We start from the raw sequence: 26,691 nt of genomic DNA, 5'->3' as shown, positions 1-26,691 counted from the left end.
TTCCGGCAGGGGCGGACGCCGGGGCAGCTCGGTGGCGGGGCCTGGTGCCGCCCCGCCCCGCTTCGCGCCTCGCCGGCCGCTGTCAGAGACGCGGCGTATGCTGAGCTGCTGTCGCCACCGGCTGCTGCACGTTCTGGGCCCGACATCCCCGCTGCCGACCCTCGGGCCGCTTCGCCTCTGCCCTCGCCGCCCCATGAAGCCTCTGGTCGTGTTCGTCCTGGGCGGCCCCGGCGCCGGCAAGGGGACCCAGTGCGCGCGCATCGTCGAGGTGAGGCCGGGCGGCGGCGGTGGGCTTCCGGGGCTTGGCGGGAGGCGGGTGGGCTGTAGCCGCCACGCTGGCCGTCCGCGCTCCCTGCCGCGGGCCGCGGACTACGCGTCCCGACGGCCACCGCGCCGCCGCGTGGCGTTTCGGGGCGCGGAGTCTTCGGCATCCCGTCCCGCTGCGGGGCGCTGCTCGGGGCTTGTTTCTGCGCCCCACTTTTCTTATATTTTAGGGACTGGATGTGTCTCAAGAGTGGGCTGGGAGAGGGTTCCGGAGGGCCAACCATTGGGCCCCGCGCGCAGAGGTCAGTGTGTCGCTGGTGTGCGGAGGGTGAGCGTACAGGAGCGCGGATTTGGCCTCAAAGGGAGATCGGCTTCCCGCAGGCCCTCCAACTCCCAACCGTCAGCTAAGCCAGTTTATCCCAAAAGGTGTAAAGGCAGGGTTTTGCTTCAGGTGTCCTGCTCTTGAGTTCTCTCGGCCTTGTCCACCGGCGGCTTCTGGGCAGGGCCAGACCCTGGGGCTCTACCCGGGTCTTTGCAAAAGCGGTCGAGCAGTGTATCGAGCTCACGCTTAACCTTTGCCCTGATGCCAACTCATACTTTGTCCTTGGGCGAGTCACTTCCTCTCTCGGAGCCCCAATTGTCCCGTCTAAATATAAGAGGCATTGCACCCAGATGGAGTGAGAATACAAAACACCTCCCAACTCTAAAATGCTATTACTGTTTTTGTTTTGCTTTTGCTTTAAGGCGTGATAAGTTTGCCAGTTCAATTGTGTTAATAGTTTTCGGTCTAGAGTGACAGGTACATTGTTAGCTGTAGTGTTACGGTGAAGAAGACTTAATGTACAGTCTAGGGAATGTCTGGGAGAAAAACAGGTATGTAGAAACAAAAGAGGCTAGCAGTGGTGGGGTAAAACGCCCCCAAATCGTTGTTAAACTCTGTGACCAATAAAAGTTTTTGACCCACAACTTCTAAAATAATTTATTTTCCAGGATACTAGTTTTGATCTTTTACTTCTGTGTTCATACCATCAATTCTGGTCCTATTTTTTATGCTTTTAACAGCATCCAGGAAAAGTAGGATGTGTTCTGCAGCTGTATTTGTAATTACTGATCATTTTAGGAACTAGTTCTGTTAACAAAAAAATACACTATTCATTTTTGTTGTTTTCACTTTTTTGGCAGCACTGGTGTTTGAATTTAGGTCCTTTTGTGTACTGGGACTTGAACTCAGGGCCTTCACCTTGAACCACTCCACCAACCCAATTTTTGTGAAGGGTTTAACGAAATAGGGTCCTGGGAACCTTTTGCACAGGCTGGCTTCGAATTGCAATCATTCTGATCTCTGCCTCCTGAGTAGCTAGGATTACAGGTGTGAGCCATGGCACCCAGCATTTTTTACTTTTTAACAGACTAGTGGGCTGGGCATGGTGGGACAGGGCTGTAATTGCAGCACTGGGGAAGTTGATGGAGGAGGATAGCCAGCTGGACTCCAGCCTGGGCTGCACAAGATACTGTCTTAAAAAAAAACCAAGACAAGTGGCTGATTGCAGGTTTTTGTTTTATATCTTAAGTGACTTACATGTAATTAGTGTGAAGGGAAGGTACAAGGACTTTAGAGTCAAAGGGATATGGTTTTAACCCCTCACTCTGTCATCACTGTTTCTCTACTCCCAGAAAAGTTCTTACTTTTAGCTTGAGTTCCTCTGTAAAAAAAGGAGAAAAGTAGAAATGTCTGTCTTGTGTGATATTTGTGAATATTGAATGAGGTAAAACATCTGGCATACAGAGACAGATGCAAATTTTTCTCCAATTTGAACTTCCTGATCTTATTGAATTGGTTATTTTTATTTTGAGGTAACTTTAAAATTTGGCTTATGAAGTTTATATTTGAATGCACGTAAATATTTTGTTTCTGAATCATAATTTGCCATTAAATGTCCACACTAAACCTAATAATACCCATATTATACTCCACTGGATTAAGAATACTCTACAGGTTCTGTAACTGGTATTTATACTTTACTCTGTTCAGTAGAAGCTGATTTTTTTTGAAACTGTTAATTACCAATTATAAGATTCCATGATGAGTTATGTTCTATAATATAACATTTAAAATTTCAGTAATTATATGAACTTAAACAGTTTAAGTTACAAGATTTTCTTTGATGAACATGTTTGTGTTTGGTTCTATTTGGTTAAATATTATTAACCTGATAATAACTAATTTCAAGTAGTTTATATATCCCATAACTGATTAAATAAACACTGGAATATCTATGTTTAGTTAAGTCAGAAGTTCCCCTCACCCTTTGTGATTCTCTTGTATTTGGGCTCAATATTTTATTATATAGGCAATCATAGACCAAATGCCAAGAGATTGTAGTTTTTGGGACTAATTTTTTTTTTTGGTGATACTTGGGCTTGAACTCAGGGCCTACATCTTGAGCCACTACACCAGCCCTTTATTTGTGATGGGTTTTTCTGAGATAGGGTCTCACTGACTATTTGCCCAGGCTGGCTTCGAACCACCATCCTCCTGAGTAGCTAAGATTACAGGTTTGAGTCACCAGTGCCCGGCTTTGGGACTAAATTTTTTTCCCCGTAGGTAAAAAGTTATATAAATCAGTGCTGAAATCTGCAACTATCATGCCAAAGCTAATCTAGTTCACAGGTTACCTAAAATGTGGACTGAAGTAGAATTGATTTTGGGGAGGCGGGAGGGGGGGGAGCGGGGAATTGGATAACTTTCCATCACAGGTTGCCAGCAGAGAAGTATAGGTTTTTTTTTTTTTTTTTGAGTTGGAGTCTCACCTTGTAGAGACTGGTCTGTAGTGCTGGGTTTACAGATGTGCTCCTTGACCAGAAATTCGTGCTTCCTGCCTACATAACCTGAGGCTATTTTGGCCCTAAACCCTCAGGATTAGCATTACAATTAGGGAAGGGGGTGTAGTTGGAGGAAAGCTGATACTTTTCCTCTGGAAACAAACTCTGTATTCTACAAATTGCTTCATGAGGAAGAACAGGCAAATCTGATACAGTATCTTCTGACATTGTTACCAGCTGAGAAGACATAGGGAGGTTTTGGAAGTGACTTTGCTGGTTTATTTGTACTGGTCTTTTTCAATTTGTTTTCTAATTATTTCTAAATCTTTGTCCTCTTGTACTAAAATTGTCTTTGAAAATTAGCCATGCTCTAAATAACTGCATGCTTTATTCAAATTAAGTGTTCAGAGTAGAATTATTGTTGTGTAATATCTTGTTTCTAAAAAATAATGATGGAGCTACTGTGTGATTTTTTGGAATGTTTTAAATTAACCTTTATTTATATTTGTTGCTTTGGCCCAAGAGAAATTATGGCACTGTAACTCAAACTTATTTTTGAAAATAGCAGACACAATTTTTCATGTATTAATGGAAGGAATATCAAACCTCTCTTTTTACAGATTGTGAACATTTTGCTTACATAAACAACTTATGACTAAAACTTACATCTGTGCCATATTGCTTTCTGTATCACCCAGAGATCTTATTTATAATCTGTGTTGCAACTTCCTTCATGGATTGTATGTGTGATTCATATTTTGCATGCCCGTCCTATTTACTGTGCGTAGATATTGACTGTAAGTATATAGAAGTCAGAAATGTGATTGCATTTATCTTTGGTCGCCATAGTTGAACATGGTATCTGGCACATAGTAAGTACTTAATGAGTATTCCAGTGGATATTGATGATGGAAGACAATAATTCATCCTGAAGTTGTATAAATTTTAAAAATTTGGTCTCCAGGGGGCACCCACGTAGCCCACGCTTTCCTATTTTCTGAACCATAAGTGTGAATGAGACCTGGTTTTGACTTTCTCAGATTTCTCACGTAAGACTTCCGGTTACTTTGATTTTCAAAAGGTCTTGATTACAAATCCACAGAGCATATTTGCCCTCAAAAGAAACTAGATAGGGAAAATATGCTAGACTTTAAGATCCAGTGTTGAAGACTGGGACTCTTTCTTTCTTGAAGGGGGTAGAGTGAATAATTTTTTTTTTTTATAAAAAGTTTTTTTTTTTTTTAATTAATCTCTAAAAGAATCTGTAAAGATTCTGGTTCACAGAATCGACTGTACTAAAGCACCACTGTTTCATTAAGGATGCTTGTAACATGGGATTTTTATGTTGAGAATTTGGAAGAGGGGAGAATATCTTCAGATTATTTGCTGTATTTCTTTTGCCTTTCCATTTTAAATGCAAAGGTAATACATGCCTATTGGGAAAAGTTAAGTATTTTTAAATCCTGAGGTTACCAATATTAACTACTTCCCCATCACTTTCTCAGTATTCTTACAAAAATGTAAATATTTATAATTTTTACCTCCAATTGGGATTATTCTGTTTTTTTTTACTAAATATATTATATATATCCTTTCAGATTTTATGTACAGATTTAATTCATACTTATTTGTAGCTGCACACTGTTCTGTATGTTACCATAGAATGGTGTATCATCTCTTGATGAATATTGAGGACAGTTTTGAGGGTTATTTAGCTATTGCAACAATGTTTCAATAAACTTCCTTGTGAATATGACTTTGCTTATGGTTGCTTTTATTTTGTAAGCAAGATTTCCTGAAAATGGATTGCTGGGTCAGAGGAATGTGCATTTTTTATTTTAATTGATAATTGTCCAGTTACTTTTGAAAAACATACTTGAGTTCCCCAGAGAAGCAGAACTAGTAGGAAATAAATGAAGATATAAATATATAAAAGATTTTTTTGGAGAAGTGGCTCACACAATTATAAAGGCCAAGAAGACACATGATATACCATGTGCAAGCTGGAGAACCAAGGAAGCTGCTGGTATAATGCAGTGAGTTGGAAGGTTTGAGAATCCTAAGTTCTAATGTCTGAAGACATCTGATGGCAGAAGATAGATGTCTCAGCTCTAGGAGAGCCCTTCCTCTGCCTTTTTGTTTAAATAGTACTCAATGGATTACATAATGCCTGCCTGCAGTGGTGAGGGTTTATCTTTACTCAGTCTACAGATGCTTGCCTCCGAAACATTCCTATAGACCTATCTGGAAAAATGTTTTACCCGTTTTGTGAATATCCCTTTACACAATCATTTTGACACTAACCTTAACTATCACTAGCCTATACTTACTACATTTTTATCAGAAGTGTATGATTCTTTTCCAGTACTGGATAATTATTTTAGTTTTTGCAAATTTGTCATCTCCTTTGTAAAGAAGTTTTTCCTGAGTAAATTCTTTTTTTTTCAAAGAGGTCCATTAAGTCGAAAGGGCAAATTAACTGTGTACTTTTTTTCTATTTCTATAAATGTAATTGTCATTGATTCAGAAAACATTTTTTTAAGAGCCAGACACTGTGATAGCTGCTGAGATGAACACGATACAGACCCTTGTTGCCAAAAGTTCACAGTGTAGTAGAGAAAGAAAGATATGTTAATCAGAAAGAAGAAAGAAAATGGCATGTATGCATGGGTTTTGATCCGCCTGATCTCTGCCTCCTGAGTAGCTAGGATTACAGACGTGAGCCACTGGCACCCAACATATGCCGTTTTCTTCACTCATCATTTGCTTTTGTACCTCAGACCTCCCTTCTGAGATCATTTTTTCTTCTTAAAGTATGTAACTTGTGGCTAGGAATTTTACTGTTTTCTGAAGGAAGGGTATCATCCTTAAGGGTCCTGACTGTACGTGGAGCTCTTTGAGTTGGAAATAGGTGAGGGGCATGCATGTGTAGCTGGCCCCAGGCTCTAGTCTTCAGGTTTTAAGGGTGAGGAGTCCCAGTGCAGCCATACCTCTAGCATTGACTCTGAATTTATGCTTACTCAGTTTCTACATTTAAAAAAAAAAAAAAATCAGGTCTGGAAATGTAGCTCAGTGGCAGAGCACTTGCCTAGCATATGGGAGGACCTCGATTTAATTCTCAGCACCAAAAAAAACCAAACAAAAAACCCTTTCATCTATATTGTGTTGTGCTGGATGGAAGGGGTTTCTCTGGAAAAAAAATACAACTTTTTGTAGTAAAAATAATAGTTATTTAAAGTTTATTAGGAAAGAAATTTAGTATAACAGGATAAAAAGTAGGGAGAAGTGGAAAAAAGAAACATTTCCTGCCCCTATGCAGGAAATGGGAGTAGAGACTCCCAAAATGTAACTTTTTTTACCCTAATCAGAATTAGATATCATCTCTACCTATGTCTGCCCTAGCTTAAAGTCCCTCCTCAATATACGTTTTTTCCCTTGTCTATATTTCCTTTGAAATCTACTTCATTTACACCCTTTGAGTTAAAGTTTCATCAACAATAATTGGGAGTGGACTGTACTGGAAGACCTCCCAAAGTCAATTAAGAGTACAGTATTTTAATAATTGACTTCTGAACTGAAATTTGGAGCACTTCTGAGAAATTGTTCTAATAGACATTTTGACCAAGTCAGGTTTTGGGGACAGTATAACTGTCTTAATTCTTTGTGTTATGTTGGCCTGGTCACACTGGCTCTTGTTACCTTAAAGCTAACTTTAGCCCAATAACCATATGAAAGTGTATTTGTTTTAACACTTCAGTTGCTTTAACTTCACAAATCAAGAACATTTTTACAGACTAAACATGTGATAAGAGCATTTGGAACTTAATAGAGAGCAGGTGTTACTGACACTATTTGTTCACAGCTTTATTTTGCTTTGTGAATAATGCTAACAAAACATCACTTGGGTAAAGGAAAAAGCACCAACTGTACTTAATAATCTTAGAAACTATCACTTTGAGGGACTAGGTCCCACGGAACATATGTTCCATGCCTGGTTTCCATCAGTCTTTCGTAAGACGTGTCCTATGAGTTGGTTCCATTCCCCATTAGGGTATATCTCATACCAATAGCCAATTAAATATCCCCAACTTGGGGCCATACAAAAAAACAGTGCTTCCTTGCCATCTTTCTGTTTGTGACTTCAAGAATATATTGGTCATTGATGTTTGCTATTGGAAAGTACTATGTATTTAACCCATAGGCTTTACTTTATAACTGTGTGTAGTTTAAGTAGATAATAACATGAATTTCCATTGTATTATCTGCTGGGTGTATAGAAACACCCTAGAAAATGTTTTGATTGTGTAATTTGGAATTAATTTGACGCCCAATTAGGTTTTCAATTTTTTTTTTATTTTACTATTTAATAATTATTGGTCAAGGCAAGTGCAAATGGTAGTATTTCAGAGGTGGAGAAAAGCAAGGATAATGCTCATGAAACCAAAGTGGTTAGAATCTGGTTGATTCAAGGTGAATGAAATATACCTCGCTCTGTGTGTGGATTTTTTTTTTTTTTTTTTTTTTTTGCGATACTGGAGTTTGAATTTAGGCCTCATGCTTGCTAGACAGGTTCTCTACCACTTGAGTCACTCCACCAGCCCTTTTTTTTTTTTTTGTGTTGAGTATTTTTGACATGGTCTCTTTAACTGTTTGCCCAGGCTGGCTTGGAACCACGAACCCCCTGATCTCTGCCTCCTGAGTAGTTAGGATTACAGGCATGAGTCACTGGCACCTGGCAATAAAGTCCTTTATGTCATCTCCATGCTGGCATACAACAAAAATCCATTGGCTTTGAGTCTCTTTAATGTCTGTCTTCTAATTCTGTCATTTAAAGGCCATGGAAGCTTGAAGGCTAAAGGCTGTGCATTTTCCCTTTGCTCACCAAGGAATTACCTCTGAGGCCCACTGAGGAATAATAGTCACTGCATCAGGAGGCCTGGATTCAGTTTTCTCTACATTAACGAAATCAGCACATCTCAGCTTCTCCTTTTGTAAAATGAGGGTTATATAAAATGAGTCAGTGGCTTTTGCCAGTCCTAAAAGAGTTCTGTATCTCAAGACTTCAGGATTAGATAGCATGTAGTCCAATCTAGCCAAACCCCAAAGGCAAATTATGGTTACTAGTAACCTGTGTGCCTTCTGTGCTGTGTAAGTGTGTTGATGGTGGATGGAGTCTGTGATTAGAAGTCCAAATTCGTTTGTCCTGCAGAGAAGAACCCAATGCAGGACACCTGGGTGTAAATGGAGTTTATTGCAAATTAGGGAAGGGAAATACAAAGGGGAGCATGGTGGGCGCAGGTGGAATCTGCAGGCAGAGAGAGAGTGCTTCTTTTCTCCAGGTACTTTTAAAACGTAGGCTAATCTGTGCGAAGGGAGGAACCAGGTGATTCCCATCCAATAATCAATGAATGGGGACTGGAATGGGTGGCTCCCTGGCCAGGTGAGGGTAGTCGCTGAGCCAGAGCAGGGTTAATCTGAGATTGTAGTATGAGTCCTGAACTTTACCCTCCCTCAAGTGGAAGTACCAAGGAATTGCACTTAATAAATTCTCTTCTGTGTTTCATGTTTTCATAGAACTTCAGAATGATATCAAGGAACCTATAAAATTGAAAAAGAGGAAGCTTTTTTTTTCCCCTTTAGATACGGTCTCCTGTCTGGCCTCCAACTGGTAATCCAACTGGCCTCAGCCTTCAGAGTGCTGGGATTACAGCACTTTACTAGGGTAAAGGAAAAAGCATCAGTTGTTACTTACTACTGTCAGCTGTTGTCACTTGAGGGACTGAGTCCCATGAAGCATGTTTCATGGGAATGTAAATGCTATTTCAAAAATAGGTTACTGTTTATATTCATAATAGGTATGCACCACCACATGTAGTTTAGGAATAGCCTTTTGAAATGTAACTTTTTTTTTTCAGTACTGGGGTTTGAACTCAGGGTCTTCATGTTGAGCCACTACACCAGCCCTTTTTTGTGATTTTTTTTTTTTTTCCGAGATAGGGTCTCCGGAACTATTTGCCTGTACTGGCTTTGAACTTCAATCTTCCTTATCTCTGCCTCCTGAGTAGCTAGGATTACTAGCTAGGATTACCTAGGATTACCCTGGGTTTTGAACTCAGGGTACTAGGCAGGTGCTCTGCCACTTAAGCCACTCTGTCAGCCCATCTTTGCTCATTTTTAATTGGATTATATATCTTTTTATTACTGAGTTGTAAGAGTTTATTTATTTTACATGTAGGCTCCTTTTCCAGATATATGATCTGTAGACAATAAAAAGACAGTGGTCTTTTATTTTCTTGGTTGCGTCCTTGGAAGAAAGAAGTCTAACTTTGATTAGGTTTTACAACTTGCAAATTTAAAATTACAGTATACTTTTTCTTGGCCATGATGCAGAGATTAAAAGACCTATAAGTGTTTATTTTGTGCTTGGGACTGGGAGTTGGGAATGGGGATGATAAGGGATAGTGATGGATGGAAAGAAAAAAGGGGTAAGGCAACAAATTCTCATTTTATTTATTTATTTATTTATTTATTTATTTATTTATTTATTTATTGAGGTGGTACTGGGGCTTGAACTAAGGGCCTTCATCTTGAACCATTCCGCCAGCCCTGTTTTTGCCTGGGCAGGCTTAGAACTTCCATCCTCCTGATCTCTGTCTCCTGCATAGCTAGGATTATAGGTGTGAGCCACCGGCGCCCATCTTCATTATTTCTTTTGTTGATCCCAGGGCACAGTTGGGTTCGAGTTAATTAAGTTGGAATAGTGGAATGGGAGGTGCCCATTTTGCACATGGCTTCCAGTGCTCTTCCTATTGTTGGTCATGGCAGGAAAGAAGTGTTTGTGAAAAATTTTTTTCATGAGCTTACCACTTTCAAGGCATTTCCCTTATAAGGTTAAATTCTAACCAAGAACCAGGACCCCCTGATTCTGTTCTACAATATAAAAATGAGTATAATTATTTGTTAACATAAAATCCTAAAGTGGGCTAAGATTTGATTGCTATGTCATCTAAAATATATTCCTACACTGACTTTAACTTTAGATTTAGCAAAATGTATTCCTTTTGTTTAAATTATCATATTATTATTGTACTGGGGGTACAAAAGTTCTTACAGTGTATCATAGTTGAAGTCACCCAATGTATTTCTGATGGTAACTATTATACTAAAAATATTTTTAAGATGTACTACTTTTCAAAGCCAAATGATGATTTTTCTTACACTTTCTTCTGTTAACAAAAGTTGTTAAACTAAAAATGACAGCGACTCTGTTCTCTAATCAGTGACTCTTTTTTTTTCTCTAAGGCTAATTGAGAACAGTTGCTTAGTACAGTACAGTTCTAAAAGTGCTCTAACATGTTATCAAGATTAGGAGTTGTTTGAGTCCATTGTCTACTGTAGAAGTTGCATTTCCTGAATATCTTATTGAATTCTAGTTTGTAAAGTAGGGCTTCATTGGACATGTTTCCTTTTAAACCTTTGGATAATCTCAATTGAATATGTCTCTAAATTTTCATCTGTTCCTAGGTTATGAAACTGGACTGTTTTCTGCTTACATTTATAATTCTTGACTTTATGCCCATGTAGTATGTTTCTGTGTTGCTGTATTATACTTTTGTTTTTTCTTTGCTTAAGGAATGGATCACTTTCCAGAGAAAATTTCATCTAAAAATCTGAAGTAATTTTTGGTTTTAGAGAAGTTCACCGAATATCTTTTCTCTAAAACTGATATTTTCTGCAACGATTTAGTTTCAAATTTTAAATAACTTTTTTGATTGTGAAAGTACTATTTCCTTTTTTTCTTGAAATTGAATGGTGTTTCTTGTATTCTTTTGGAAGGATGCTAAGCATACACTTTGTCATTGAAGTTCACCCCCAGCCCCCTTATATTGAGATTCTTATTGTTACTTAATATAAAGCTGTTTCAAGTTTAATTTTAATGTGCTGTTAGGATCTGATATTACTAAAAACATTTAAATCTTGTTTTGTGGTGTTTGCTTTTTAAAGATGTGCATAGTTTTTAAAATTAAAACTTTAAAAAGTTTATATGCTGCATACTATAAAAACTCAGTTTGAAAGTATATGAAGTAAAAAGTGATTTTTTTTCTTTTTTGGGGGGGGGTGGTGGTGAGACTGGAGTTTGAACTCAGGGTTTTGAGCTTGCAAAGCAATTGTTCTACCACTTGAGCCACACCTATAGCCCAGAAGTGGATGTTCTTAACCAGTCTCGGTCTACTCTCCTTATATAATCATTTATCAAGTTTTTAAATGCATTTTGTCCTCTTTAAATGTATTTATGTACAGACTTAGTGCATGTGCATATGTACACATATTGCTTGTTTTTTTTAACATGCATTTTTAAACAAAATATCTTGGTGAGCTTTCCATATCAGAACATACAAATAACGGCATTGTAATGTACACAGTAATTTATCCATTCACATATTGGTTGGTGGCCATCTAGATTTTCTGTTTTACATGTGATACTACTGTGAACATTTATATATGTATGTCTTTGTGCACATGTGCAATCAAAGTAGAATTACTGAATCAAAGAATGTGCAAACTTGGGCTAGGGATTCTGCCTGGCAAGCACAAGGCCCCGAGTTCAAACCCCAATACTATAAAATAAATAAATAAAATGCACACTTAAATTTTGATATACTGACAAATTGCCCTCTGAGCACTTGCATGAAGTGTGAGGATACTTGTTTCCCTGTGTCTTTGCCATTTGCCATATCACTTTCTTTTAATTTGCATGTTCATGATTACTAGTAAGGTTGGGCCTCTGTGGGACACACACACCACTACCTGGTGAATTTTTTGTTCTTACACTTTGCCCTTTTCTTTTTTGTTTTGTTTTTGGTGGTACAGGGGTTTGAACTCTGCCCTTTTCTTCTTTTACTACTTCCCCCCCTAAAGATTGGCTCTCAATGTGTTGCCCAGACTAATCTTGAACTCCTGGACTCTGACCACACACCCACCATTGGCTCTTTTAAAATGTGTATTCTCTAGTCACTGTTAATTGATTAAAAAGCTATTAATCTGTTTGTAAAAAAGATAGTAAGCAGAAAATACAAGCAAAAAAGATAGTAAGCCAGATAAATTCTTGTTGATTCTCACAAGTTTTTTTAATACGCTCAGATACATGTGTGATGCCGGTGTTTGAAGCCTGTTTTTAAAGCTGTTTACAGAATGAATTGTATTTTCATGTGTTTACTACTAGTTATTCTTTCAGTTGTATGTACTCTACTCTTTCAGTTTTCTTATGTACATTTCATTTACTGTTGAGCTGGTTTGATAGTTCTGTTCCTGTGGTGTGTAATTTGTAGTTTAGCTCCAAAATAAACTATGAGTAACCTTTAAGAGTATGTCTAACTCCTCTCTGACCTAAGGGCTCTCATAGTAGGTCCTTTTTCTTTAGACCATTTGCAACAATATTTGGCTTGTAGTAATACATGAGAGATTTCTTAAGATATTGATCTGTTCAGAAATTAGATGAGTATGTAGCTCATAGATTCTTCAGTGACAATAAGAATTGATCACTTAATTAACAAGACTAGATGGGTGTTTCTAAATGTTAACAAGAGCTCTGTGCATATCCATTTATACTATAAGTTTTCAAATTATTGCCTCAGTTTCTAGAATCTCTAGGAGTTTCTGGGCCTGGTTTTCATCTTTGACTGTTTTCCTTTCCCTTCTAATGTAGACTGATTCAGAATAGAGATAAATTAGAAGAAATACAGGTACTGAAATTGACCAACTACAGAATGAAATGGGAGTGTGAAAATTCCAATTCACAATTGCTGTAGGGGCCATTTAGTATCTAAATGAGATACCATAATCCTCAATTATCTGAAAAACCTGCAAAATTAGAGGGATATCCAGGTCTCAACAGTTTGGTGACTTTTAACTCACCTTTTCTCTAAGTTTTTATATATGGTTTTGCCTTCTTTCCATTACTTGTGAAGAATCAGCTTCTTCCCCAAGAGGCAGAATTGGTAAAGTTATGGAAATAATGAAGAATTAGTTGCGTTTGTGAATTGGTAGTAGGACTCAAGTCACTTTATAAATGCAAGTCCTTATTGTATCCTTTGTGAATATAATCTGTTTATCTCCTCCAAATCAGTATATTACCAACACTTTGTAGACTTCAATAAATATTTGTAGATTTAAAGTGTACTTAATGTTTTCTTACATGAAGAGCAAAACATGAGGAAAACAAAATGGTGCTGTAATTGTCTGCAGTTGGTTATATCCCTCTTTTCTTTTGCAAAAGGTAAGCTTTTACATATCACTCTTTAGAGAAAGAAGTTTGCTTCATGTCAATTTGCTAAAACTTCTTGCCTAAGAAGAGATTAGACTTCATTTATAATTTCTATACTTTATTAATAGTCATGACACATTTAGAAATACACTAAGGGCAAACTAAAAATAGATTGGAAATCCACTAGCAATTTATATAAGATATGACACTTAGCTTTTCTTCCATTGGATATATAGTCTTTTCCTTATGAAAACCTTTCTTCAATAGTGATTACTATTGGAAACCCCTTTTTTTCCCCCAGTTCTATGTGGATGGTTCAGAATGGAACCCTAAAAAGCTGGCCAGTAAGTATCTGGGTACTCTGATCTTATGGTCAAAGAAAAGTAAATTCCCCAGGACTGGAAAGTCCTTATCGTACATAATTTAGATTAATTGGAAAAGGTTCTGTTGGAAATATCTTTGAAACAGATAGCCTTACAGAAAGTGTTCCTAGCATGTTGCAGGCTACAAAACTATTGTTTGCAATAGATCCCAGACACGAGTCTGCATGACTCGTGCATAGTTCCCACAACATTTCTGGGCATTCTGAAGGTAGATTGTTGACAGTGTTCACTAATCTTACAGAGAATGACAGGTAAACTTAGTTTTAAGTGTTTCATATGTGTGTATCTAAAGGACACCTAATAGCTTTGACTCACTATGTCCGCAAACAATATGTCAGACCCACAGAGGCCTAACAAAGTGCTGAGATATAAACTCCCACAAACTGAGTGTAATCTGCCTGGCCTTGGATGACCTGAGAACTGGCTTCAGGCTTAAGTTGAAGTGATATACTTGGGTCACTGTCTACTGCTTTTTTTTCAGTACTGGGGCTTCAAGGGTTTTTTGAGATAGGGTCTCATGAACTATTTTCCCAGGCTGACTTTGAATGGCAGTCCTTCTGATCTCTGCCTCCTGAGTAGCTAGGATTACAGGCATGAGCCACTGGCTCCCAGATGCCTACTGCTTCTTTATCAACTTTGCCAACTCTCAGAGCTCAGGGACACTAAGCAGATGATGAATAGCTTCATGGCACCCATCTCTGCAGGGGGTGATGCCCTATGTACAGAATCAGCCCATGAGTCCTATCCCTTGTCCTGGTGATGTCAGCTGAGAAGGGTCCAATGCTGGACCTACCTATTCACCTTGCCTAGGCCTAGCCATTGGCTGTTCACTCTCCCATCCTTAGCTGCTTGTACTTCACTTCTTATCTTAAGTGAGGTGGTCTTAAGGTCCCTAGCTGGATGGAGGGAACCTACCCTTACTTGTAGTCCCACTTTTCCTGGGGCATACAGGGAATAACCTAGGCCTACCTCTGTGGCCTTTCCTTCCCTGATTGCTGCTTGGGGAGGTGTTCATGTTTGTAGGTGTATTCATTCACTTTTCTTGTTGAAACTGATTAATGATAGTTTTTCACTGGTTGTGAAAAACAATTTTAAAAAATAAAAGACACCTAATAGTTTTAATTCACTCAGTTGCTATCTATCTAGTCTGTCTTTGTATCTAATATTTTCTGCTGTCTTTTTTTGGGTGTAATGCAAGAAAGGCTCAGTAGCAGTCAGTAGCACTTTCTAATTGCCACAGCAGCATGAGAAGTGCCTGGCATCTGGTTCTCTTCCTGCCTCAAGGACTTGTCATTTATGTATCATTTGTACCTTCAACTCTGTTTTTTGTTTTTAATGTGGTTCACGTCGAACCACATTATCTGATTTTTTTCAATTTTTATTTTATTTTATTTTTTGCAGTGCTGGAGGTTAAACCCAGGACCTTGTACATGCAGAGCAAGTGCTCTACCACTGAGGAACATTTCCAGGCCCCACATTATCTAAATTTAGAAGGAGGGAAAGAAAGCCAAAGTTGCTAGGCAGTGAGAGTGGCCTGAGTTGATACCATAGAACTGACAGTATTTACCTAGTTACAGTAAAACAGGCTGGCACTCTACCATGAACCTTTTAGTTATAGTAAAATAGAATGTTGTTCTGTACTTGTTGAGAACATGGTGCCTTTTTCTGCCTCTAAATCTTAGTGTATGATTCACAAAGGTTGTTGGGTTATTTTTCACCATTTTTTTTTTCATGTCAGAAGGGTAATGTACCTACATCGTAACAAGGTTTGAGGGCAGCATATGTCACACAAAGGTGTGAACACCCAATCACCATGCTTATGAACCAAAAGATCTATTTTTCAGCATCTTAAAGGAGAAATGAAAGTAAAAATATAAACAGTTACTCGCAATGAATTGAGTGTAGGCATTTGTCACTAGAAACCTTTTTGGTTGACTAGTAGCCTGTAATTGTAGTTATAAGCTGCTATGGTTGTGACTATTTCCCTAAAGACTACAAAAGTGATCCACTAGTTTTTAATTGCTAGGAAGTCACAGAGAATATGAAGAAGCTTTGGTAAAGGCAAAAGTTCTTTCCTCAGAACTTGCATCCATGAATACTTGGTGACAGAAAAATGCTTTTAAAATATGTCTTTTTTTTTTTTTTTTTTTTTGCGGTACTGGGGTTTGAACTCAGGGCTTCATGCTTGCTAGTCAGGCACTGTTACCACTTGAGCCATGCTCCCAGCATGAAAATAGCCCCTTAAAGTCTAGTTATTATTTAAATGTTATAATAACTAGTATGTGAGTTGTGTTATTGTTGAAACTCTGTGGTAAAAGGAAAGCGTAAGCAAAATCCTTAAGTAAAATGTAGTATTAAAAAGCAACTGGTAGAGAATTTTTAAAAAATGAAATGGATGAGAATCAAAAGATGCATTTGTAGGTTTGACATAGTCATGTTTATTTACATTCCTTATTTTCTTTGACTTTGCAGGTAAAGTCGTTTTTTTCTTTTTGACAGATTATAAAACTAGCTTTAAAAGTATCATTTGCATATATCTACAGTTTACAACTAGTTTTTCTTTTTTTTTTAATGATATAATCCCAAACCCCATTTTAATGCAATATAAAGCTTGCAAATTTGAGTTCTCCAATGTCAGGAAACAAACAGTGAGTATACTAATTTCTAAATTACTAGCTGGGCTTCTAAACGTATACATTGTTCCTACAGCAGAGCATTATGAAGCAGCATGTACCACTGGTGTTTTCACTGAGTGCTTGCCATTGTTTAGTACTGTTTGTCTCTGCATTTATTCAATATCACCATATGCTATAATCACTAGACCAGAGTAGAGCATCCGGCAAGCAGAGACTTCCAAGTAGGAGCCAAAATAAACAGTGGGAAATGAAGCTGCTATAAAATTTTGTGGACAGTAGTTGCAAAGTGCTTTTTAAAAATTGTGCATAGTAAGTGGGGAAGTAGGTCACACCTCATTTTTCATAAAGTCCTTTCTGTACTCAGCATTCAGAAGTTTGCCTTTACCCAGTGATCAAAGTAGGCATTTATAAATGGTATGAAATAATTTTTAAAAATAGCTTAAATGAATAATTTTATATTTATGTCTGTTTTCTATAAATGATGATAGCTTTTTAAAAAAATAATTACAATAATTAAGTATACTTTTGATTACTTGCCTAGTGGACAGACATATAAGACATAAACATGGATGATACTATGGCTTTTGCTTATTCTCATCCACCTTTGTACCCACATTTATTTGGCAAATAAACTACTTAGAGTTTGTTTTCTCTCACTGACTACCTGATTGCTAGCTTACTACAGTAAGCAAGAACAAGCTTAACCAACATTTTTGGAACATAGAAAGGGGATAAGGACTATATGGCTTCTGCAACCCAAAATAAGAAAGTTCACCATAGTCTAGGTAATTGAAGGAGTTAGTTTTTGTAAAATGAGCAATGTAAGCTGAAATACTTTCTTTTTCTTTTTTTTTTGAGACAGGATCTCATTGTGTAGGCCAGGCTGGCCTTGAACTCAGGATCCTCATACCTCAGCCTCTGGAGAAGCTAGACTTACAGGCTTGTATTAACATACCAGCATGAAACACTTCAAAACAGGGTAGTTTTGTAGACTGCCTCAAATCTTAACACTGAAATTAAAGATAACACATGATCAAGTATTTTTTTGTATATTTAGGTAAGATTAAAAACTCTTTGAAGGATTCTTAAGAATTTAGGATGAGATAATTATTGTAACTTGAGTATTGAATATATTTCTAATATTTGAGAGTAAAAACTTAAAACCTTTTTTTTCCAGTTCTGGGGCTTGAACTCAGGGCCTTCACCTTGAGCCACTCCACCAGCCCTGTTTTTTGAAGGGTTTTTTGAGATAGGGTCTTGCAAACTGTTTCCCTGGGCTGGCTTCAAACCACTATCCTCCTGATCTCTGCTTCCTGAGTAGCTAGGATAATAAGCGTGAGCCACCAACACCCAGCTAAAACTTTTAAAATGGATTTGATTGAATAAAAATGAACCTGTAAGTTCTGTAGAAGAAGCTTTTCACTATTCAGAATTATTTTTAGACTGTATTGTTTTCTCATTGCATTCAAGGTGAAATGGCAGTACAATATATTGTGTCTTACATGACTTAGCTTAACTGTTACCCTCTACCCTGATGTAATATGTATTTGTAAATCCTTAATGATAATAATCATCACCATCATATTTTACTACCTACCTTTCATTAAGGTATTCATGTCTATTATCTCACTTAAGCCTCCTTGATTGTTTTTTTTTCTACCAAAACCACTAAGATACATGTATATATATTGTCATGCACTGCATACTAACATTTCAGTGACAGGCCACATGTACAACTTGGTCTCATAAGATTACATTGCCTTGTAACATTGTAGCCATTTTAGTAAGTGTGCTCTGTGATATTCACCCAACAACAAAATTGCTTGACAACAAGTAGGTATTCTTGTTGTGAAGTCGTGTCACTTAGTGATGGGGTAAGTTCTGAAATTCATCGTTAGGCAATTTTATTGTTGTGGGAGGGGGAATGAAGGAGAATGATGGAGGGTGTGAACTCAAGTACCATATATTTGACATATTGTAAGAATTTTTGTGAATGCCACAATGTACCCTCACCCAGTACAATTAAAAGAAAAGGTTAAAAAAATTTAAAAATGTATTCTTGTTGGAACATCATAAAGTACACTCACACAAACCCAGATGGTATAGGTTGGTCACTCTATGTGGTCTTTTCTTTTTTTTTGGTGGTATTGGAGTTTGAACTCAGAGCCTAACGCTTGCTAGGCAGGTGCTCTTACTGCTGGAACCACTTCTTGAACCAGCCTGTATATGGCCTCTTGACTCAATTAAGGTAAACATGAAATATGTAAGTCTAATGCTGGGGTAACATGGTATGCTGGTTTTTGTTGTTTTATTTTTGGCGGCACTGGCATTTGAACTCAGAGCCTTGTGCTTGCTAGGCAGGTGCTCTACAACTTGAGCCATACCTTCTGCCCTTTTTGCTTTAGGTTCTTTGTTTTAGATAGATAGGGACTTGGTTTTTGCTCTGGCCAGCCTAGGATTACAAGTGCAAAGTATCATACACACATTTTTTTTGTTGAGATGGACTCTTGCTAACTTTTTGATGAACTGTCCTCAAACCTCAAGTAGCCAGGATTACGGGCATGAACTACTGCTCCTGGCCAATGTTCTTGTTTTGTGAGACAGGGTCTCAATATGTAACCCAGACAGGCTTGGAACTTATGATCCTCCTGCCTTAGTCTCCTGAGTACAGAGATTCCAGGCATGTAACACCATGCAGACTCACAAATGAGACTTCTTGTTGTGGATAGAAAGTTAGAAAATGTACTTTTAAGATACTGGTCTGAGCCAGGTGCAGTCACTCATGTGTATAATACTACCTACTCAGGAGGCAGAGATTGGGAGGATCTGGGTTCAAGGCCAGCCTGGGCAAAACATTCACAAGACCCTGTCTCAATCAATAAAAGCTGGACAAGGTGGCATGCATCTGTCATCCCAGCTATACAGAAAATGTGAATAGAAGGATCGCAGTCCAGGCCAGGCCCAGGCATAAGGGAGACCCTATCTCAAAGATAACCAATGTAAAAGGGGCTGGAGGTGTGGCTCGAGTATTTGAGTGTCTGCCTAGTAAGTACAAGTTCAACCCCCCCACCCCGTACCACCAAACAATAACAATAAGCTGGTCTAAGCGGAGAGACAGTGATAATCTAAAATACATTTGATTATGTGAGCACTTTCCAGTGATGTCAGGAAAGCTGACTTCATGGAGGTAGGACTTAAGGGAAGAAAATGGGAGAATGAGGTTTGTGGAAGTGGTGATGAGTTCTGTTTAGACATACTGAGTTCTAAGTAGACTTTTTTTTTTTTAAATAGAATGTGGATATAGCCAACAGTGGTAAGGCTTTTGATTTTTTATTTTGAGTCATACAGATTTTTGTTAGACATTTGTTTGAACAATATTAATAACAAATTCTGATCATGTTTATGAAAAAATATAAATAGATGTTAATGCCTTGACTGGTTAGATAAATTTGGGGATGATTTTATGGTGCACAAACATGAAGGGTAAGGATGTTATTAATAAGCAAACTGGACTATCAAAAATCTCTTAAATTTTTATTATTTTATATACAAGCACATTTATTGTAGAAAAATTGTAGAATTTAACACAAAGAAAAAATGACTAGTCATACCAGTGGGTTGAACGAATTCTGATTTTTTTTTCCTGTGTGTTGTTTCTTTCAGAAATATGGCTACACACACCTTTCTGCAGGAGAGCTTCTTCGTGATGAAAGAAAGAACCCAGACTCACAATATGGTGAACTCATTGAAAAGTACATTAAAGATGGAAAGATTGTGCCAGTTGAGATAACCATCAGTTTATTAAAGAGGGTAAGGAGTGTGCATATCAACCAGTTTCAACCAGAAAGGAAAGAAGAAATTAAATGTGCCTTCGTTTAAGTAATGAAAAATTAGAGCATTGAATTTCTTGCTTGTGGAAGGTGGTATTGTGTTTGAGAATGGCAATACTGGAAACTCTGCTTTCATCTAGGAAGAAACTGGACAGTGGCAAGGATTCTCTACCTTAATTTAGGATCAGCCACACTGCAGTGTAACATGTATATATATGTGTACTTTGTCCTTCCTTCCCAACATTCATTATTTTCTCTTCCCTTTGTTTCTTCTTCCCTCTCCATCCCCCCTTCTCCTTTTTGTTTTCCTGTAAACCTTTATCGTTTTCTCTTCCTCCTCCTCTTCTTCTTCCTCTTCCTTCTCCTCCTCCTCTCCTCCTCCTCCTCCTCTTCTTCCTCCTCCTCCTCCTTCTTCTTCTCTCTCTCTCTCTCTCTCTCTCTCTCTCACTCTTACACACACACACACACACACTCACACTCTTATGTCCCTCATTGTCATTGTTGATAGTCTCAGTCTTGGTATCTTCTTTCCTGATGCCTGAAATGAATCACCATCCTCAATGTGACATCTGAAAAACAGACACCTTGCATTTACTTGGTAACTCTTCTCTGTAGACCCCCTAAGAGTATGGTCATTAACAGGAATTTTGACATACAAGAAAACAGTGGAGAATTGCAATGTTGGTAACAGCAGGAAATAACTGAAGCCTGATGGAAGAGAAATATATAAGCATCTGGATGGAACCAGAGACACTTGACTCCACTTTCTGTTGGACTTAAATTACAGCAAAGTTGAGCACCTGTAGCACTTTCAGCCAAGTATTGTGGCACACATCTGTAATCCCAGCACTTGAGAGGCTGAGACAGAGGAATCTAAGTTTGAGGCCAGCCTGGGCTGCATGATAAGATTCTGTATCAAAAAGTAAAAAATAAATTAGCAGCATACTTTCTACCACAGCAGAATGACTTAGGAATAGCAGAGGGAGGGCAAAATAGGGTCTTGGTTAATGGTTACTTTCCTCTTATTTTTTTATAATCTTGTGATGTTTATATGTGAAATTAATATGTGCTGTATTAGCTTTCTGTGTATATAACAAAATTTCTGAAACAATTAACTTAAAAGAAAAAAGGTTATTTTGGACCTTTCCTTTTTGGATTTCTCTTGGGACTCCTTCCAGCTCTAGGAGCTCTGCTCTTTGCTACTTTTCTATCTCAAAAAATTCTCCTGCCTTACTCAAAAAAAAAGAAAAAAGAAAAATAAAAGGTTATTTTTGCCTTTTAGTTTTGAGTTCCAGTGTAAACTCAGGTGTTTTAAGCCTCTGGTGGAGATGATGGATGGCAATGAGAAGGAGCTCGTGGGGCAAGCTGCTCACCTCCTGGCCAGGAAGCCAGAGATAAAACCAAAGAGGCCAGGGTCCTACAGTCCCCTGCAGGAGTGTGCCCCCAATGACCTCAGGACCTCCTACAAGACCCCCTCCTAAAAGCCCCCAGCACCTCCCAATAGTGCAACTCTAAAGTTGCACATGGACCTTGAGGGACCCATGGACCTTGGGGGACATTCAACATCCAAACCATAGGATATGCTTATTCTTTAAATTTGGAACCACAGGGAAAAATTGTGTGTGTGTGTAAAATGAGAAGGGGGACCACATATCCATAGTCTATTCAGCTTGATGCAACCAAATTGATAGGCTCATTTCCTATTGGTCTATTTTTCTTACGTACCCTTCACTCTTTACATACTTATGTTTTTTGTCATTGTTGTTTTGATTAGATTCATTTGTTTGGAACTGGGGTTTGAACTCAGGGCCTCACACGTGGAAAGCAGGCACTCTACTGCTTGAGTCACAGTCCATTTTGCTCTGGTTATTTTGGAAGCGGGAGTCTCAAGAACTATTTGTACAGAGTAGCTTTGAACTGTGGTCCTTCTGATCTCAGCCTCCTAAGTAGCTAGGATTACAGACATGAGCCACCAGCTCCCAGATTTTTTTTTTTTGGGCAGCACTGGGGTTTGAAGTCGGAGCCTCATACTTGCTAAGCCAACACTCTACCACTTGAGCCACTACGTCAGCCCCCCTCCCTTTTTCTTTTTGGTGGTACTGAGGTTTGAACTCAGGGCCTTGCACTTACTAGGCAGGCACTCAACCACTGAGCCACACTCCCAGCCCTGTTTTAGTTATTTTTCAGATAGGATCTTGAATTTTAGCTGGGATTATAAAGGTGCACCACCATGCCTGACCCTTTGTTTATGGTTTAGAGAATAATAACAAAACAATATGTATTCAATGTTTTGCTTTAGAAATTGTACTTTGTTAATGTACTGTTGAATCTGAATCTTTTTTCTCCTTTAGGAAATGGATCAGACAATGGCTGTCAATGCTCAGAAGAACAAATTTTTGATTGATGGGTTTCCGAGAAATCAAGACAACCTTCAAGGTTGGAACAAGACCATGGATGGGAAGGCAGATGTATCTTTTGTTCTGTTTTTTGACTGCAATAATGAGGTAATGAAAATCTTCATCTACTCACCTAGACTTTAAACAACTGATTAAGAGTAAAACAAAGCTTATTAGAGAAAAACAAAGTGATTTTCTATAGATAGCAGTTTTGTTGTTTGTTTTTTAATTAGTAGATTGGGTAAACAGAAAAGCACAGTCTTGCTCTTGGAACATTAAAACCTGTATGGTATCAGCAGCCTTGTAAACTTAAAAATTGCTGTATTTTCAAAATAATAAAAATTAGGTTTTTTTAAAAAATAAGAATTAGAATGCATAATAAAGTTAGGTAATGAAGCTGAACTATTGCTTGGTTAAGTTTTCACTATTTTCAGAGAGCATGTTGTTTATTGGAAAAGAAACATTTCTGGAAAGTTGAGGAAGTTTTCTGTTTTAAAGAAACTTACAGGATAGCGTGGATTGTCTTCAAAAGAATGAGATGCTCTTAAAAACAGCAGGAAAGAGTTCTTTTTTTTTTTTTCTGGCATTCCTCACAGCATACCCAGACATATCTTTGAATAACTAAATGAATTTTTCAGAACCATTTAATTAGAAGACCTGACTCTGCTTGACAGCTGCTGTGATATAAATTTCATTAAATTAATGCCAACAGTCTGCAAGAGTAAGAATCTGAAGTAGTGCCTTGAAGGAAGTTGGCTATTCTTAGGTTGAATTACAAATGTGCCTCTAAGGAGAGACTTTCTGTAGCCTTTAAGTTGTTTTAAAATGTAACTCTCTTCTTCCAACCCCTAAAAATATGTTTTCACTTATTTTTCAAAGTTAACTTTAGATTGTTACCACAGCTTTATAACTAAGAAATGTGTATTCATGATTTAACAAGAGATGCTTTATTCAAATATGTTGACTCTTAAATATTTGAATATTTATGGAATTATCATAAAATAAGCAAAAATGGTATAAAGTTTGAGGTTGTAATTCATACCTAATAAGTTAATAATATATCCAAGATGGAACATACACATACAGATCTTCTTTTTATTGCGGTTTAAAAAAAATACACACAGGAAAAACTGAGTCATGAATGAATTATTATGCTCTGTACTTATTTAACCTAATTTATATAAATTGTACCACATGTTTAAATTGAAAAAGATTTTGCATGTTGATTAATGAGTTAGACACATCAGGTTTAATGTAGGATTTTTTTTAGTAGTCTCTTTAAACTTTATTTTCTTTTTAGGTTAAGTAAATGGCAAATTCATAACTTTGTTTTTTACATAACGTTTTACTCTATCTTTATTTAGATCTGTATTGAACGATGTCTTGAGAGGGGAAAGAGTAGTGGTAGGAGTGATGACAACAGAGAAAGCTTGGAAAAGAGGTACTTTTCAGTTTTTACTTTTAACTACCTCAATGCCAGTGCAGAACTTCCATGACACATTAAATCCCTGTCCCATTTTGGTCCAGAAGGAAAACATGTTATGCTTACATAGGTACAGTGGCTTACGTAAAGAGATGATGAAGGAGTCAATTGGGTCTGACTTTGTGTTGTCTCTGAGCTGTAATATAATGTGGAGAGGGGAAGGATGGATACCTAAAACCTTGAAATACTTGCTTCCTTTGCAGAATTCAGACTTACCTTCAGTCAACCAAGCCAATTATTGACCTGTATGAAGAAATGGGGAAAGTTAAGAAAATAGATGCTTCTAAATCTGTTGATGAAGTAAGTGTCCCTGGCTTGTCTTTGAAAAAAAAGTCAAATAAAAATGTGATTACTTCTCTGGGGATAAGCATGAGAAAAATATATGCTTTGACAGGGAAGTTTGTTTTCCCAACGCTTGGAGACTAAACTTGAAATGAGGTTTTTCTTCTTTTTGAATAGGTCTAAAGTGGATTTTATAACTTTAGACTTACTCTTCATGAGGAGTGGGTGGTTTAACATTTTTAAAAACATGAGTATGTTTTTAAAACATGAATTTAGGTTTTCTCAAACCTTGGAAAATTGGTATTTTGAGTACAGTGATTCATATCATATTCATGATTTAAAACCTGTAGCATGACTGACAAGACATCTAGCTCAAGAGCCCCAGGCTACTTCTTTTTCTGTGACAGAACAAGTAGCTTTAAAGGTCAGGTGTGAGGTTTCTGTCTTCATTAACTCAGTGATCTCTAAATTGTGGTTGGATCTCACAGAGCCTACACATATTTTTAGTGAATCTTAATTCACCTAATTTCCTGTTCCTTGATTCTCTGAATCTTCCCCTTACAAGACAAAAAAGAAAGGTCCAGAGGAAAAAGATTCAGTGAGTCTTTGATCCATTACTACTTCTATAGAGGTGAAATAATACATGAGAAAACTTCATTCTTTCAGAATCAGAACTAAGAAGATAAGCCACTTCAGATTACGTTTTACCAAATTACCAAGTAGCTTATCAAGAAGTATGATTTTTTTAAAGTATGTTTTATCCAAAAAGCACTAATAAAATACAATGCAGCATGATCATAATTTTGTTATTTGTATTATGTATAAAGTGAAATTAAACTAAGAATATAATTTGATTTTTTAAACGATTCATTTTAAAAGTTAATATAAAATTAACTTTAACATGAACTTAGCATTATGATGGATTTTTGTTTTGGTGGTTTTGGTATTTTTTGTACTTAATTTTATCTTTGGTGCTGGGAATTGAACCAAGAGACTGGCACGTGCTATATGGTGTTTAAACAGTATTTGCTTTTACAACGATTGTCTTTTTTTTCTTTTGCAGGTTTTTGATGATGTTATGAAGATTTTTGACAAAGAAGGTTAACCTTAAATCTGAAAGCATCCTTGAAATCATGCTTGAATATTGCTTTGATAGCTGCTATCACAACCCCCTTTTAAGGCAATTTGAATCTTTCAAAATTACATCTCAATGTTAGGAAATATATAGTAAGAAAATTTTTTATGTTTTTTTATTTTTATCACAAGAGTAGACAGTGAATTCAGGTTTAACTTCATCTTAGTTATTATGGTGCTCACAAAACAAAGAAGGGTATCTGCTAGTTCTTTGATTTATTAAAAAGACTGTCTCTTTTATAGCTTGTCCTTCTGTGAGCAAAATATGCATGTATGTCTCTTTACTAATTGCAACATGTTAAGGTTAGGGATTCCCACTTCCTCTTTTTCTTGCAGCTTTTAAATTTGCAACCCGTTAAATGAATTTGTGGACCAAATTTCAAAGGAACTTTTTGTGTAGTAAGTTCTTGCACAAGATATTTAGTAAAAAGCTCATAAAATGTATTCCTAGCAATGTTTTAGTATTCATCAAGTAACTGACCATTTCCTATAGAAAGATAAGACGACTTAGGCTTTGATTTATTGCAGCTTGTACAAAGTTGTGTGACAGGGCATAGTTCTAGCTTCCAAAGTTTGGGTTGGGGGCACAAGGAGTTCAGAACCTGGCAGAATTGTCAGCTATATTCTGACATAATCTGAGGGTGTGGGGCAAGGATCACATCTAGTGACTTGTGTTCCTTATGCTCTATTCATGATTAAACTGATCTTAAAAAAAATTTCTAGCAATGAAACTTTGAAATGCATGTGCTAGATTTATGTTAAAATGATTCAGGTCTCATTTTAGTAAAACTTCAAGAGGTTTTTTGTTTTGTTATCTAGACTAAATATAGGGCAAGAGTAAATTAGAAAAGGCAATCTAATGGTTAAATTTCCTATTTGTATTTTATTTTCTGGAATACTTTTTTTCATAGTTATTTGTTTAAAAAGATTTAAAAATCATTGCACTTTGGTCAGAAAGATAATAAATATATCTTATAAATGTTGGATTCTCTTCCTGGCTACATTTGTTGAAAATCCTTTTTTTTTTTTTTTTCTTTTTTTTGGTATCACATTGAATTGTTAAAAGACACACACAGCTTTTAAAAAGGCTATAGTGTCCAAAGGAATATTTATTTGTTTGTTTGTTTATTTATTTTTGGTGGGACTAGGGTTTGAACTCAGGGCTTCATGCTTACAAAACAGGTACTCTACCACTT

At 37.2% G+C, this 26,691-nt stretch overlaps 1 protein-coding gene and 1 non-coding gene across 2 annotated transcripts; one reads left to right on the top strand and one right to left on the bottom strand.

Moving 5' to 3' along the window:
* The first annotated feature begins 2 nt into the window (after window positions 1-2).
* On the top strand, window positions 3-26,479 carry Cmpk1 (cytidine/uridine monophosphate kinase 1). Its single transcript, XM_020184009.2, has 6 exons — window positions 3-268; window positions 20,034-20,180; window positions 22,552-22,704; window positions 23,961-24,037; window positions 24,283-24,379; window positions 25,425-26,479. The coding sequence occupies exons 1-6, from the start codon at window positions 98-100 to the stop codon at window positions 25,464-25,466; spliced, it is 687 nt and encodes a 228-aa protein (XP_020039598.1). The 5' UTR covers window positions 3-97; the 3' UTR covers window positions 25,467-26,479.
* LOC141425387 (small nucleolar RNA U13) lies at window positions 15,467-15,567 on the bottom strand. The gene has a single exon (XR_012450438.1). It is a non-coding gene; the product is annotated as a small nucleolar RNA U13 (small nucleolar RNA).
* Window positions 26,480-26,691: the final 212 nt, after the last annotated feature.

The sequence above is a fragment of the Castor canadensis genome, chromosome 7, assembly GCF_047511655.1.
Source record: "Castor canadensis chromosome 7, mCasCan1.hap1v2, whole genome shotgun sequence".
NCBI classification, from domain to species: domain Eukaryota; kingdom Metazoa; phylum Chordata; class Mammalia; order Rodentia; family Castoridae; genus Castor; species Castor canadensis.
The sequence above is the reverse complement of the archived record's forward strand: the minus strand, read 5'-3'. Positions and strand labels throughout refer to the sequence as shown.